Source organism: Medicago sativa, chromosome 8, assembly GCF_051527215.1.
Source record: "Medicago sativa cultivar Bolivia chromosome 8, Bolivia_mono, whole genome shotgun sequence".
NCBI classification, from domain to species: Eukaryota; Viridiplantae; Streptophyta; class Magnoliopsida; order Fabales; family Fabaceae; genus Medicago; species Medicago sativa.
The window spans coordinates 63,904,801-63,917,927 of NC_140756.1; the positions used below are offsets into that span (position 1 = coordinate 63,904,801).

The 13,127-nt window shown below is 34.6% G+C and overlaps 2 protein-coding genes across 5 annotated transcripts; both read right to left on the minus strand.

Annotated features, from left to right (window-relative positions):
• Positions 1 to 1,997: 1,997 nt before the first annotated feature.
• LOC146900433 (uncharacterized) lies at positions 1,998 to 7,015 on the minus strand. The gene is made up of 3 exons (XM_085731940.1): positions 6,483 to 7,015; positions 4,765 to 5,888; positions 1,998 to 3,135 (listed from the first exon to the last, which is right to left on the minus strand). Exons 1-3 carry the CDS (start codon positions 6,868 to 6,870, stop codon positions 3,067 to 3,069), a joined length of 1,581 nt encoding a protein of 526 aa, XP_085588066.1. The 5' UTR covers positions 6,871 to 7,015; the 3' UTR covers positions 1,998 to 3,066.
• Positions 7,016 to 8,561: 1,546 nt separating this feature from the next.
• LOC146900434 (uncharacterized) lies at positions 8,562 to 11,096 on the minus strand. 4 transcript variants are annotated; one of them, XR_015023924.1, is made up of 3 exons: positions 10,060 to 11,087; positions 9,776 to 9,883; positions 8,562 to 8,967 (listed from the first exon to the last, which is right to left on the minus strand). XR_015023924.1 is itself a non-coding variant. In XM_085738623.1 (3 exons), the coding sequence occupies exons 1-2, from the start codon at positions 10,815 to 10,817 to the stop codon at positions 9,862 to 9,864; spliced, it is 780 nt and encodes a 259-aa protein (XP_085594749.1). In that variant the 5' UTR covers positions 10,818 to 11,096; the 3' UTR covers positions 8,562 to 8,967; positions 9,825 to 9,861. The 4 variants fall into 4 exon arrangements, 2 of the variants coding, with proteins under 2 accessions (XP_085594749.1, XP_085594750.1); XR_015023925.1 differs by having other exon boundaries at positions 9,772 to 9,883; XM_085738623.1 differs by having other exon boundaries at positions 9,825 to 9,883; positions 10,060 to 11,096.
• Between the last annotated feature and the right edge of the window lie 2,031 nt (positions 11,097 to 13,127).

Here is a 13,127-nt window from a genome sequence, read left to right on the forward strand (position 1 = left end):
ACTACTTCCGGTTTGTGGAAGGAACTTGTATAATTGCTTTGTGTCTTTCTTCTCTCTCTCTCTCTCTCTCTCTCTCTCTCTCTCTCCCTGTTTTTATCCGCTGCATTTAGAATCTGAACATCACTTCAGAAGATGAACTCTATCTGCTTCTGACTAGTGATTTCAGTAGGAGAAAAAGAAGAAAAAAACAAACACAATTCAACCCCCCTTCTTATGTTTTTCTCACCTTCGCAATTTTCTAAAGCATTTGGATTAAATAGTACTCTCCAACAAGCAAAATCAAATCCATAAAGTTTGATTGGTTGTCAAGGATTGAATTAGTTTGATGTTAGGAATTGAATTTGTAGAAAGTGGAGAAAAATGCAACCAATATCCTCCAAGTAGATCCACGCGTGGTTTTTTATGCTACAAAGTGGAGAAATGTGGAAGTACAATGTAGTGGACCAAAAAGAAATACGTAGTTTTTAATATTTGAGAATTTCTTGTAAAAAAGAAAAAGAAAAATATTTGAGAATTTCTTTTTTTGTCTTCTGTCCTTCTCGTTCACACTCCGTTTTACTCATTTTATTATGCCCAGGTTGTATAATCTGAAGCGTATTTTACGTTTTTTTTTGGATTTTATTGCTCTATTTATAGTATTCAAAGGGGGCTCATCTTAAATGAAAATTCTCTTTTGGGGGAATATTTAAAAGTAGATCCTATCCAAGGGAAAACATTATGTAGGCACAATTGGGTTATCAACCTAGCTATGCTTGAGTGAGGATCCTCTCCATTTGTAAAAAAACAAAGGGAGATTGCCATTTAGAGAGATATAGATACACTAAAAGCAGCCAGTGGGTCGCACAACCATTAATTATTTATGTTTTTTTTCAAACTAATTTGTATTTTTATCTCTCTAAATGGAAGAAATTGAGATGGGCATAAATGGAGGAATTCCAACTCGCTATGTTTGGCATAGCATTTGGTTAGCTAGACCTTTCATCCAACAGGGAGCCCGGTGGCTGATTAGGAATGATAAAAGTATCAAAATTTGGAAGGACAATTGGCTCCCGAAACAGGTCATGTTCAGTGTGTGCAGTCCAATCAATATTTACACCGATTTAAGGATTTGAAATCAAGGAATTATCCAGCAAGTGTTCAATGCTTACGAGGCTAATCAAATAGGCTACATCCCTCTCACTTTAAGGCTCCCGGATGACAAGTTAATTTGGCACGGTGAATATGGCATGTATTCAGTCAGGTCTGCATATCATATGTTGACTCACAATAAATTCTTGCATCAACCGGAACATTCCTCTAATCAAGGAAAAATATGGAAAAACATTTGAAACTTCTTGTGGAAATTATTTAAGAAAATTCCGCCAACCCGTGGAAACTTGAAGAGGAGATGAATAATTCTAGGTGAGATTTTGTGCAGGAAATTAACCCAACATCATCGAATGGACCGGATCAAGCCATTCAACTGATCTGCCCTTCTTTGGAGCCACCTCCTACTGGTTGGTTGAAGCTGAATGTTGATGCTGGAATTATGCAAGGTAATGGAACTGTCTGGGGTCTGGAAGTGAGAAATCACTTATCTGAAGTAATTTACGTCGTAACACGGAAGTATGATCTGGATGTCAAACTCTCTAAGGTACTTTTTGAAATGGATGCAAAGATGGTTTTTGATTGCTTTCATGACAAACTTCTTTTGGCTCCCATTGAACCTTTTATTCTTGATTGTAAGTCTTTGTTTGCCCAGCTATGGGAATGTTCTATGAACTATAGTAGTCATGTTTGTAATTCAACAACTCATTATTTAGCTCAAGCTACAAAACATGTTGGAACCCATTCTTGGATGAGGAATGCCACAAATTTCATGGATTGCCCAACTTTCTTCTCTGCTTTGTGCATCTAATATAAGCATTTTCAATTAAAAAAAGAGTCTATTTAGAGATGACACAATTTAAATGTGACAACACAAGTTAAAATGGCATAATTTAAAATTGACAACACAATTTCATAATCAATCTACATTAACATCATCATTAGATAAAGATACAAATACACATTGAAGAAATCCTTTAATATCATTACTATGGAGAACAACTACAAACATGTTCGGCAACTAAAGTTAAATCTATAGTACAAGAAGAGGGAGGAAAAGGATGAAAACCACTCAGATCCAAACCATAATGGAATACAAGATGATGGAGACAACTCCATTTGGCTCATCATACTAACCCCACGACTATTGATACACAGGTCCATGTTGACCACTAAACACATAGTTATGTAATTGATATCATCAAAAGAATTGTGTGATACATTTTTGATAAACTTGTATGGCACATTACAAGTTTAACAAAATATAAATGAAGGAAACATAGAAGATATTAGCTGAGTTTCTTTCCTTGTATTGATTGAATGAAGATTGGAAATCAATACAAGTACTCAATTTTCTACTTCAACCGTTTGCTTCGTGGAGGAAAAATACATGAAAAATTGAATATAGACTTACAATACAATAACAAGAGCATGCACCCTTGCCTTTTTATCAGAAAATAATAACTGCCAATTTGCTATAGATTGTGGCACGGAACATTTACAACTTGATGAGTGGTCTCTGAGAAAACTACTCATGGAGCTTGAGTATCGTAACTGGCCTACGAACACTCAAAGAATTCTGAATAATCCTTTCATCGTTTGATGACATGTGATTTTACAAAAGATTTGGAGCATATGGATGACACCCAGGTTTCCGACCATCAGGTGGTACCAGTCTATGAAGCAAAATAGCAATGCTTTTATCACTTTCGGATCTTCACAATGAACCCAGGGATTATCAACTTTGTGTACTTAAGCAGGCTTTTCAAGAATGTCCAAAATGAAGTACAAAATTTTCCACATCAACAATAGCCACGGGAAGATTCAAAAACCACAGCACACTTTATACATGTAAATTGAGTGGAAAACACCGAACCAAGGGGGTGGTTGATCTCGCAGTCCAACAGTTTGGAAATGATGATATCATAACATATTTTTGGTGGACACAGTCACACAGTGAACCAGACCTCCCATCCGAACTCATTTTTCAAAAAGCCATATCATCCACCGAGACAAGCACAGTCTATGAAGGTGCTCAGGTAAGTCCGCCTAGAAAAAGAAGCGGTTATAAAATCAGTATTGATAGAAGAACTTCAGTTTATTCAACATGAGAAATGGTAGGGTCACACCCACTAATACATTTGTTTAACACACCCAATAATAGTTAGCCATGTCATCCAGTTTTTTAATTCATTTTACCTAGCAACCTGTTTCACCTGTTGCCATTTCTTTTATTTTATTATTAAATTAAATTTTAACTTTTTATCTTCTTATTCTTTCAAAAAAAAAATAAAAACTTTTCATCTTCTTATGTGCTCAACCTCTCACCAACATCTTTTTTCCTATGGATACACATGTTGAGAACAAAAACTGAAATGAGAACATTATAGAAAAGGGGAACCAAACTAGAAATTTCTGCAACAAAAATAAAACCAAACTACAAAAACAATAGAGATTAGATGGATAAGATCGACACAAAAGACGGAATCAGAAGGAGCCATGGACAAATAGGAAAGAAATACAGACGAGATGGCTAACAGAAGAAAATGGAGTCGAGATCGGAAGTAAATGAATACAAGATGAGTCAGATCCAATGAGAAAGACAATAGAGCTTGTGTGTTACAAATGAGAAGGGGGGGCATGGACAGGTTTGAAGGAAAGGAATTGTGGATAGATGGGAAAGAGAAGGAGCCATGGAGAGATGAGATGGAGAAGGAGCCATGGAGAGACGAGATGGAGACGGAACCATGGTGAGATGAGATGGAGAAGGAGCCATGGAGTTTTTTTAAACTCAGTCATGAGTTTGTGGAGAAGATGAGTTGCAGTTTAATTAAAATATTAAAATTAAAATGGTTTTTAGCAATTGGTACTACCGGTTACCAGTAAAGGGATTTGAATAAGGGGATAATGAGTCGAATTATTATTGGAATGTGTTAAAAGAAAGTGTTAAAATGTGTGATCCTAGCATTTCTCATTCAACATTCACCAAGAACTATTAATTTTAATAAAGCAAATCATCTACAAGTTGTGTGTCCAAATGGAAAATTGAAATATTCAAAAACTAGAACTCAAAACTATACAAGTGACCACAAATTGACTGAAGTTCAAAATATAAATATTTAAGCATTGGTAACAAAAAGATACGTACAGTCATTGAATAAAAAGTCAATTACAAATAATAATCAGGTATCTTACCTATAACATCCCTAATCATATTCGGAGTTCATCATATTAAAAAAAAAAAATCAATTGATCTATACAAATGACTAAAAGTCAGCAAAGATATTATATTTATTTAACAATCAAAATACACATCCCACAGAAACATTTTAATTACAGAGCAATCATGCAGTTCTATGTGCATACACATAACAGGACCAGATGAAGAAACAGATCTATCTTATATGTTATTATCTGCAGTGACATTTTATAGACTTAACTGCTTCAAATTAAATTCTAAGTTGAATCTCTTTTTTCAGGTCGGTGGTAATGTAAATGTGATTTTGTCAGAACAGGAAAATCCAATTAAATGCTAATTATATCATCCATGGGCATAATTTTTATGTTCTAAGTTTAAGATTCCTAATCCTAACTGCAAATGCTATAAATAAAATATAGTTTTACTAAAGTTTTATCTACTTAGTAAGTAAGTAGTTTATAACAAGATAAAGAACTTACACTATTCCATGCAGAAGAGTACTCGTCAGTTGAAAGCAACCAACTTTTAGCATTTGGCAGATAATCCAACTTCTGGCTAGCAAAATCAAAATCTAGCAGCTCATCATCATTACAACCATCGTAATCATATGCCCTCCTCCTCTTCTTTCTAGCTTTTTGTTTCTTCTTTTTCTTAACTCTAACAGAAGGACCACGATCAAAACCAGAACAATCTTCTTCTGACAACACTCCATCCTCATCTATCAATGCATGTTTACCAGAGTTGCGGAAACCAATCTGATTATGCAAAAAGACGGACTCCCAGGACTCGGGAGTCTTGCACTCTTGTGACAATCTATAATACAGAACCCAAGACTGAAGTCCAAGACACTTCACCACTTCCAGAGTTTCCATCTTAAACCTATTATTAAAAAATGGGGTCAAGCTATTACCATCATTTGGGATTGCAGATATCTTCGACACAATTTCATTGACTTTCGCCAGCGACTCCTTGGCCTCTTCGTCACGCAAAAGCCTTAGAAGCTGCCTCCCCTGAGCTATGACGGCATTCAACATCAGAATCCAGTCAATAGATCCAGAAACCCCACACTTCAAAAGAACAACCACAAACAACCGAGACAAATCATCCAAACCTCGCAATTGAATTTTCGGGTCAAGACATTTACAAAGTAATTCCAGAAAGTAACACAAATCCTGCTCTTCAAAACTAATAAGAAGATGCTCACACAAAGAAGAAAAAGGCTGCTCTTCTAAAAACTCTTCTATAATATCCCATACATCACTCGAATCCTCTCTATACATCAAATCCTTAAAATAACGAACGAAAAACACTCTGTCAATAAGAAAAATATCCCCCTCTTTCACAGACTCAGAAACCTCAACAGATGACCAAAATTCAGGCACATTGTCTAGGAAATTCTCGACGGTTCGCTGAATATCCAAATCGAGAAAGTAATGAGGCTTTGTAGCAACCATTGCAGGTGATTGTCCATGTTTTCCTTTCCACTCCAACTCTTCCCAACAAATATCCCTATTTTTAAATGCAAACTGAGATAAAGCTCTTAACCCTTTCCCCAGTTCCAATCCAGAAAATGAAAACCACTGCAACACACGCTTAGGGTCACCTGCACATAATTACCAATTTACCATAAAAAATCAACATTCACAAACAAAACAATAAGGGCCTGTTTGGATTGGCTTATTTGAGCTTATCTACTGACATAAGTTTCATGAGTCTGTTTGGGAGAACTTATGAAAACAGCTTATTGCATTTTTCATAAGCTTTTTTCAGCTTATTTTCATAAGTGATCAAAAATAGTTTATAAAAACAGCTTATAACATATACAATACCAACTTTATTTTATCTTTTGCTATCGAAATAGCTTGTGTAATCTTATACATAAGAGCTTGTGTTATAAGTTTTTTTTATCTAAGCAGGGTCTAAGTGTATGTTTGGTTCCACATTTGGAGGAGCCAAAATTGATTTTAGATGCGTAAAATTGATTTTGATATGTTTGAATCCTATAGAGTATGAATAATGTTTGCCTCTAGAATTAATTTTACTTGAAGCTAGAAAATGTAGCTTCTGATTCTAGAATATCAAACATAAATCGCTTTTACCTTCAACTCAATTTTAACCGGAACCAATTAACTTAAAAATCAGTTTTTTCCACGCAGAACCAAACATACACTAAAACAACGCATGTAAAAACACTCACCTGCAAAAAAATTCTCAAGCACACTAGTTTTTCGTGCTAAAACTGAACCAAGCTTTTGCGGTGAGTTATCAAACATCAAATTCAAAAGCTGAGAAGCGAGATCGTGCTTCTTCTTTGGAATTCTCATAAAATTGATGAAAATTTCACGCTGGTCGCGAGGTTTGACGCAGTTGAATCCAGCGATGGTTTTGCGGAGCCACATTCGAGCTTCTGCGCGAACGGAAGAGATTATCGCGGACCAGAGAACGGTTTCCAATTCCTTCAATAGGTGGATTCGAAGTTTTGTTGAATCTTCTTCTGCGTTTGCGTCGTTGTTTCGAGTGGGTTCCGATATGAATAGGTTGATCATTTTTTGGGTTTTGGTGAATGTGGAAGGTGGAGTTTCCATGAATGGAGGGTTTTGAGTTTGGGAATTTTGGACGAAATGTGTGAGGTTCAATTGGTTAAAACCCTAATGTGAAGGAGGAAGAAGACGATGAGCACGGCGTCGTTTTGCTTTTCCCGAATTTTTGCGTGTGATTTGAAGAAGCAGCGCTTTTGATAAATTTGAATAGCGGCCTCATAAATAAAAGAGGTTACACTCTCTTTTCAACTAGTAAACCATTAAATTGTTCTATGTTTGGAAATGATTTTATTTTTATTTTTGAGGGAATGTTTGGAAATGATTGTCAAATTTTTCCATGACTCTATTAATATTTTAAAATAGAGATTATTTTAAAATATTTTCAAAAGTTTTTTAATTTAACCTATGTTATTATATTTTTTTTCTCATGATGAAGGACTTAATTGAGACTTTTTTTACAAAGACAAATTATTTTGAAGTATTAAGAGAGACAGAGACTAATTTGAGAATCACTTACAAAGACAATGATCAAATTGATTGTTTACTCCTTTTCAACACACTTATAACACTCATTTTTTATCGGATGAAATCGATATGAAGTCTACACTTTGAAAATGAAATTCACATAAAGTGGTAAGACCTACACTAGTTTCACCAATAAAACACCGAGTATGAAAAAAAATGTTAAGAAGAAATTGTCGATAGCGTTTCTTTTTCGGTTATAACCCTAAAAGAATAGAGGTTAAATGACACATATAAACAGAAAAACTCATATATGTGTCTTTAAATTATGGATGAAGATATACTATTATTCTCACCTGTGTAATTGCTCTTTTTGTAAAACATCAATGTTGACTTCCCTAGAAGGTCTAACGGTGGTATCATATTACGATTCAATGTTGTGGATGGACGAGAGTGCTTCTTGGTGGTGAATCACATAGACGAAAAGTCTCATACTTAACATAAGGATGTTAATGTGTCAAATGCGTGTTAAAATTAAACCTTGGATGCAAAAGTAGCTCAAAATGGATGAATTACATCATATACATTCTTTTCTTTTTTTAAACTAGATACCCTCCACGCGCGCAACTATGGAGAATAATCCCTCGAGCCATGTGGAAACAACATTTTTTTTTTGTAGTTACTCAATGTTTGTGTTCATTTGGAAACAACATCTTGTGTAAAAAAAAAAAAAAAAAAAAAAAACTAGATAAAGATGCGTACAATACACCAAAAATGGAACCTCTTCTTAGATCTTGCGTATGCGAGAATTTTAGTACATTAGGTTGCCCTTTGTGTAATTTAATTAATAATGTTTGTGTTCATTTCGATAATTTTCTTTATGCATATTAGACTATAACCACAACCATCATGATAAGATGTGCTTAAACTGAAATATGAATCATCATGGTCATCTGCTCAATTACAATTTACAAAAACTAACTTAAATGTCATCTTAACCAATTTCTCAATAATATGTTGAATTACAAGTCTCACAGCTCAAGTCAAAAACTATTTTTCCTTCCTAGGACATTTCACCTTTGGAGAAAGGGAAGTCAATGTGTTCGGCATCAAAGGGAGGTGAATTATATGATAGTGTAACTAAGAATAGATTACTATATTCTTCGATGTCTTCATCATGTATGCCTGTCTTTCTTTTAACTTATTGAAATTAGGCGAAAACATACGGAACTTTATAAAACTTAAGGAACCTTATAAAACCACTGCACATGGCCTAAACAAAAACAAAAGCCAATACACTAAAGTAAAAAACCACCCCACTAGAACACAAACTCAATCCCAGGGAGTGGCAAAATTCAAGTAACAACAAAAACTCTACTAGTGGAAATAAAGACTAGCCACAAAGCCACCACGGCTATAACCCGCTGCAGCCAGCTCCCAGCAACAAAACCAGAAAAGTGAATCAGAAGACCATGCAACAGAATTCAAAAAACAGTCCTTCTACATATAAAAAAAAAAATCAGAAACATAAATTACATTGCCAAAGAACCCTGCTATGCCACAGTCAACACCCGAATAGAACCCCAAAGACAATAGCAGGCCACCAACCCCTCCAAGTAAAAGAACAAGCCTCAAATCACCATTCACCTCACAAGAGGCCAAACTAATTCTTCTCTTAACCTAAAAGAAGAGGAAGCCATAACATGATTAAATCGGAATTAGTATTACAGTAATAGTAATTAATTTGAAGTATGGCATAATGTGATACTCGACTGTTAACAATACATAGAGCTAGAGACGGAGAGAAAAGAGAACAAAACAAAAACGACGGCCAGGTTTCAATAGAATAACTATATCATAACTCATTAAACTAAGGATTACAAGCCAATATATAATAAAACCTAAAAGGAGTCTACTAACTTCGAAACTTAAAAAACCCAACAACATGAGCCTAATAACTTATTATCTAACAGATCATCATACCTATTTTTTAAGTTTTTTCTTTTCTTTCAAATTTCAACAACTAAAAACTGATCTATATATGTATACATGCTAGAAGACTTCAACTCTAAAATGGCTGCTTCCAATTGAAATTATGAAACATGAGGCAGTTCATTGATTTTTCCTCATTTGGTTAGTGGGAGAAGGTTTTGTTTGTTTCAAGCAAGTTTAAGACAAAGTTCACTCTTTTGGTTTTTAAATGTATGCAAAAACCAAACTTCATCATGCAATAGGAAATAGATTACAATAGATCAAAACAATAACTATGATGAATTGAAAAACGGAGTAAATCAAGCGACAAATGATCTGCATTAAAGCGTTTTATACTATCCATTGATTCCACAGGAGAAATTGGGGCAGAAGTTAACATCAAGAGAATTTTCAGAATACAACACACAGTTTTTCATACTTCAAACTTTGAAGATGAGGCACAGGCAACCAGATACAGTGCTGTTATAGAAAACAAGATAATATAAAAACAACCTACTACATGTTTATAAGATGAGCCGATTTAGGATTCTTTCCATCAATTCTACCTTCTCTTTCTGCTGCTCATCGTGAATCCTTTGCAGCTCATAAGAAGCATTGAAAACCCCTGAATAAGTATTATAAGAGTTTGAATTTCAGAATCAAACTAATACCCCGAATACAGGACATGAAATTAGTAAAGCAGAGGTTACATCAAGTGCAAAATTTTCAGAATATTAACAGAGTTTTTCATGCTTCAAACTTTGAAAATGAAATTAGCAAGGCAAAGGTTAGAAATTTTACTCAAGATAAATCTGCATAAAGTTTTTGAAACAATTCACTCGATCCTCCATAGTTTGCATTTCATTCTTGATACTTTCTAAGTTCCCTTTTAATACCATTCTATCCTCTAGAGAATTGATAGACTTGAGAAAATTCAGAATAAAGCTTTTGATATATTTAACAACCATCAAATAATTATCCAACTTAGCCACCTTGATTATCATCCATTGTGCATTGAGATTATCCAGATTTTCTCCCTTCTTCTTCAAGTGGTTCTCTATTAACATAAATTTAATTAGCGCATCCACCGAGTTCATCTGCTCTTCTTCTTCCTCTTTCTCTCCAGCATCAACATCAACACTATCACCATCTTCTTCTTCTTCTTCTTCTTCTTCTTCTTCTTCTTCTCCGTCTTCCTCTTCCTCTTCCTCTTCCTCGTCTTCGTCTTCCTCTTCCTCTTCTTCGTCTTCTTCCTCTTCCTCTTCCTCTTCCTCTTCCACTTCCTCTTCTTCTTCTTCTTCTTCTTCTTCTCCTCCTCCTTCTTTGATACGCAATTTGAAAGCATTGAAGTGTTCAACGGCCTTACGACTTAGAGTAACGAGATCGGTTAACGAAACGAGGTGATTCTTCATGAAATGAGGATCAAGAACTAACGATTTCCACAACTTGCAAACGCACCTCAACTCCAGGTGATTTCTTGAATCAACTCTTGAAAGGATTTCGATCAACAGTTCATCCGGGAGTACACTGTTTGGTGACACCACCCTTGCTTCCGCCATCGGAAAAAAGGAAAACGTAAAGAGGTGGCCGGGAAATGGCAGTTACGGCTGCTGTGGTGGCGGCGGATAGAGTTTTGAGTGAGAGGCCGCTGGTAAAAAAAGGGAAAGGAAAAATTAATTCGTCTCCGAGTCCGTTTGTTTCGATAGAATTAGAGAAGATAGAAAGTATGGAAGAGAAAAGTAAGATCGTGGAGAGTGGAGACCGGAGAGATAGCCGTAAGTTGTCTTTAGTTCTACCAAAAATAATTGTACATGATTTTAACCAAATTTGTTGTTTTTTCACTAGAACCAAAATTATTTATTATATAGGGTTTTGTTAAGGATAACGAGTATCCTCGAGCATTCTTTAAGGATTTTAAATTTAAAATAAGAAATTATTTTATAAAAAGTTAAATATTTTAATTTTTAATGCATTGATTACACATATTTTCATAAAAAGTTACTATATAAGAGTCATATGTGATTTCACTAAAAAATCCTTGTGAAAATTTCATAATTTGAGTGAAACTTGCTATAAACATTTAACTGAAATGATGGCGAAAGGTATTTAGCATTTCTTATTCTTAAGCGATATTTTTTAAAGGTTTAGAACATTGAGGTAAAAATTATTTTGGTCTCTGAATGTGTAACGAGTAACAAAAATAATCCACTAATGACCATGTATTGAAATTTCAAAATAGTCTTTGATTGTGCACTTCATTATTAGTCAAAATAATCTTTGACTTCAAAATAGTCATTCAGTGTTTGCATTAATTTTTTTCATATAGAGATTGATATATGCTTTTTTTAGACAACAAGAAAATATATTAAATAAAAAAATGATACAGAGATTGGGGGACATTAGACCTGACCCAGGTATAAATGAGAATACATCGTAATAATACAAACCAGGTGGACCAGCCCTAATCAATCCTAACAAACAAATATCCTCACGGACGTAACTTAGCAAACCCGCGTACGAACACGAAATCAGATTACAAAAAAAGATGAAGAGTGAGCGATTGTATGGATAAAAAGGGTTATAATTTGATGAATGGATCGACCGCCAACGCGGTTTCAAGATCCATGTACCAACAACCTCCTGAACAAAGCAACAGACATAATAGTTCTTTCGAGCATAACATTCCGCAATCGCAGGGACCGAGACAGAAAAGAAGACAGTACCAGAGTGGAGGCTGACTTGACGACTTGAGACCTGCAGATCTCAACAGACCTGAAACATCAGAGATTTAATCACAGAATCACCAATGCACCAATTTCAAGATGCGCTTGAACCCAGATCATGGGATAAGCCAATACACTGTAACCAAACAACCCTTTTGGGTTAATAAAACCATACCCTTCCTGCTTTACGAAACCAAACCGAGGCACATATAAAAAACTTAAAAACCAATTAATACTATACCTAATATTTGACCATATATTCATACGTCGTGGGTTGTCAAATTTAATGTCAATGAATCATTCCTCATATTTGATATCATGGTGAATATGCCCAAATCACAGTGACTCGCCATGATTTTAACATACGCACTGACCACCGTCACATCAAACATAGACGAATACATCTCCTTCTTTTTCCAATTGTTGGGGGATTTATTTTAGAAGGTAGGTGTTTTTGCTTTATTCTTATTTTTCAAAGACAACATTTCCTTCTTTTGTCCATTTTTCTAATTCCTTGCTCCCTCCGTTTCAAAATATAAGCAAATTTTACTTTTTAGGTTCATTCAATTAATGATATACGTGGTTCATAATATGGACCACATACATCATTAATTGAAAGAACCTAAAAAGTAAAATTTGCTTATATTTTAAAACGGAGGGAGTATCTCTTAAGAGTGAGGGTTTTCATTTTTATCTCTTACACGGTGTAAGTTACACATTGATTTTTCTATAAACACTCATTTTTGTTTTTTACAGGAATCGGTCAACAAAATTCACTTAAGTATTTTGGTAGTATGTCTCTTACATGTTGAACCCCTATGAAAACTAAACATTCATTAATTCAATCAACTAGGATAAATATGGTGAAGTGTGTGTTGAGTCATTTGTCGGTGCCTAATTTTCATTGGGAAAATGGATTGAAGACTATTGTGTACATTCTTAACCATTGATTTCATCCACTAGGATGGACAATATTTACCAACTTACTACTCCCTCCGTTTCAAAATGAGTGTCGTTTTAGGTGTTTACACACATATTAAGAAATGCAATGATTAAAAGAAAGAGAATGATTATTTTGCCAAACTATCCTTATTAACTATTGGTTAGTTTTAAAAGTAATACTTTAGAAATAGTGTGCAGAGTATT

Excerpts from the sequence above, each read along its gene's own strand:
- LOC146900433 (XM_085731940.1), bottom strand. The coding sequence starts at position 6,870 with ATGGAAACTCCACCTTCCACATTCACCAAAACCCAAAAAATGATCAAC. Across the intron at positions 5,889-6,482 it reads GCTTGAGAATTTTTTTGCAG|GTGACCCTAAGCGTGTGTTG; the intron begins GTGAGTGTTTTT and ends AATTATGTGCAG. Across the intron at positions 3,136-4,764 it reads ACTCTTCTGCATGGAATAGT|GCGGACTTACCTGAGCACCT; the intron begins GTAAGTTCTTTA and ends TTCTTTTTCTAG.
- LOC146900434 (XM_085738623.1), bottom strand. The coding sequence starts at position 10,817 with ATGGCGGAAGCAAGGGTGGTGTCACCAAACAGTGTACTCCCGGATGAA. Across the intron at positions 9,884-10,059 it reads TTTATGCAGATTTATCTTGA|GGGTTTTCAATGCTTCTTAT; the intron begins GTAAAATTTCTA and ends ATACTTATTCAG.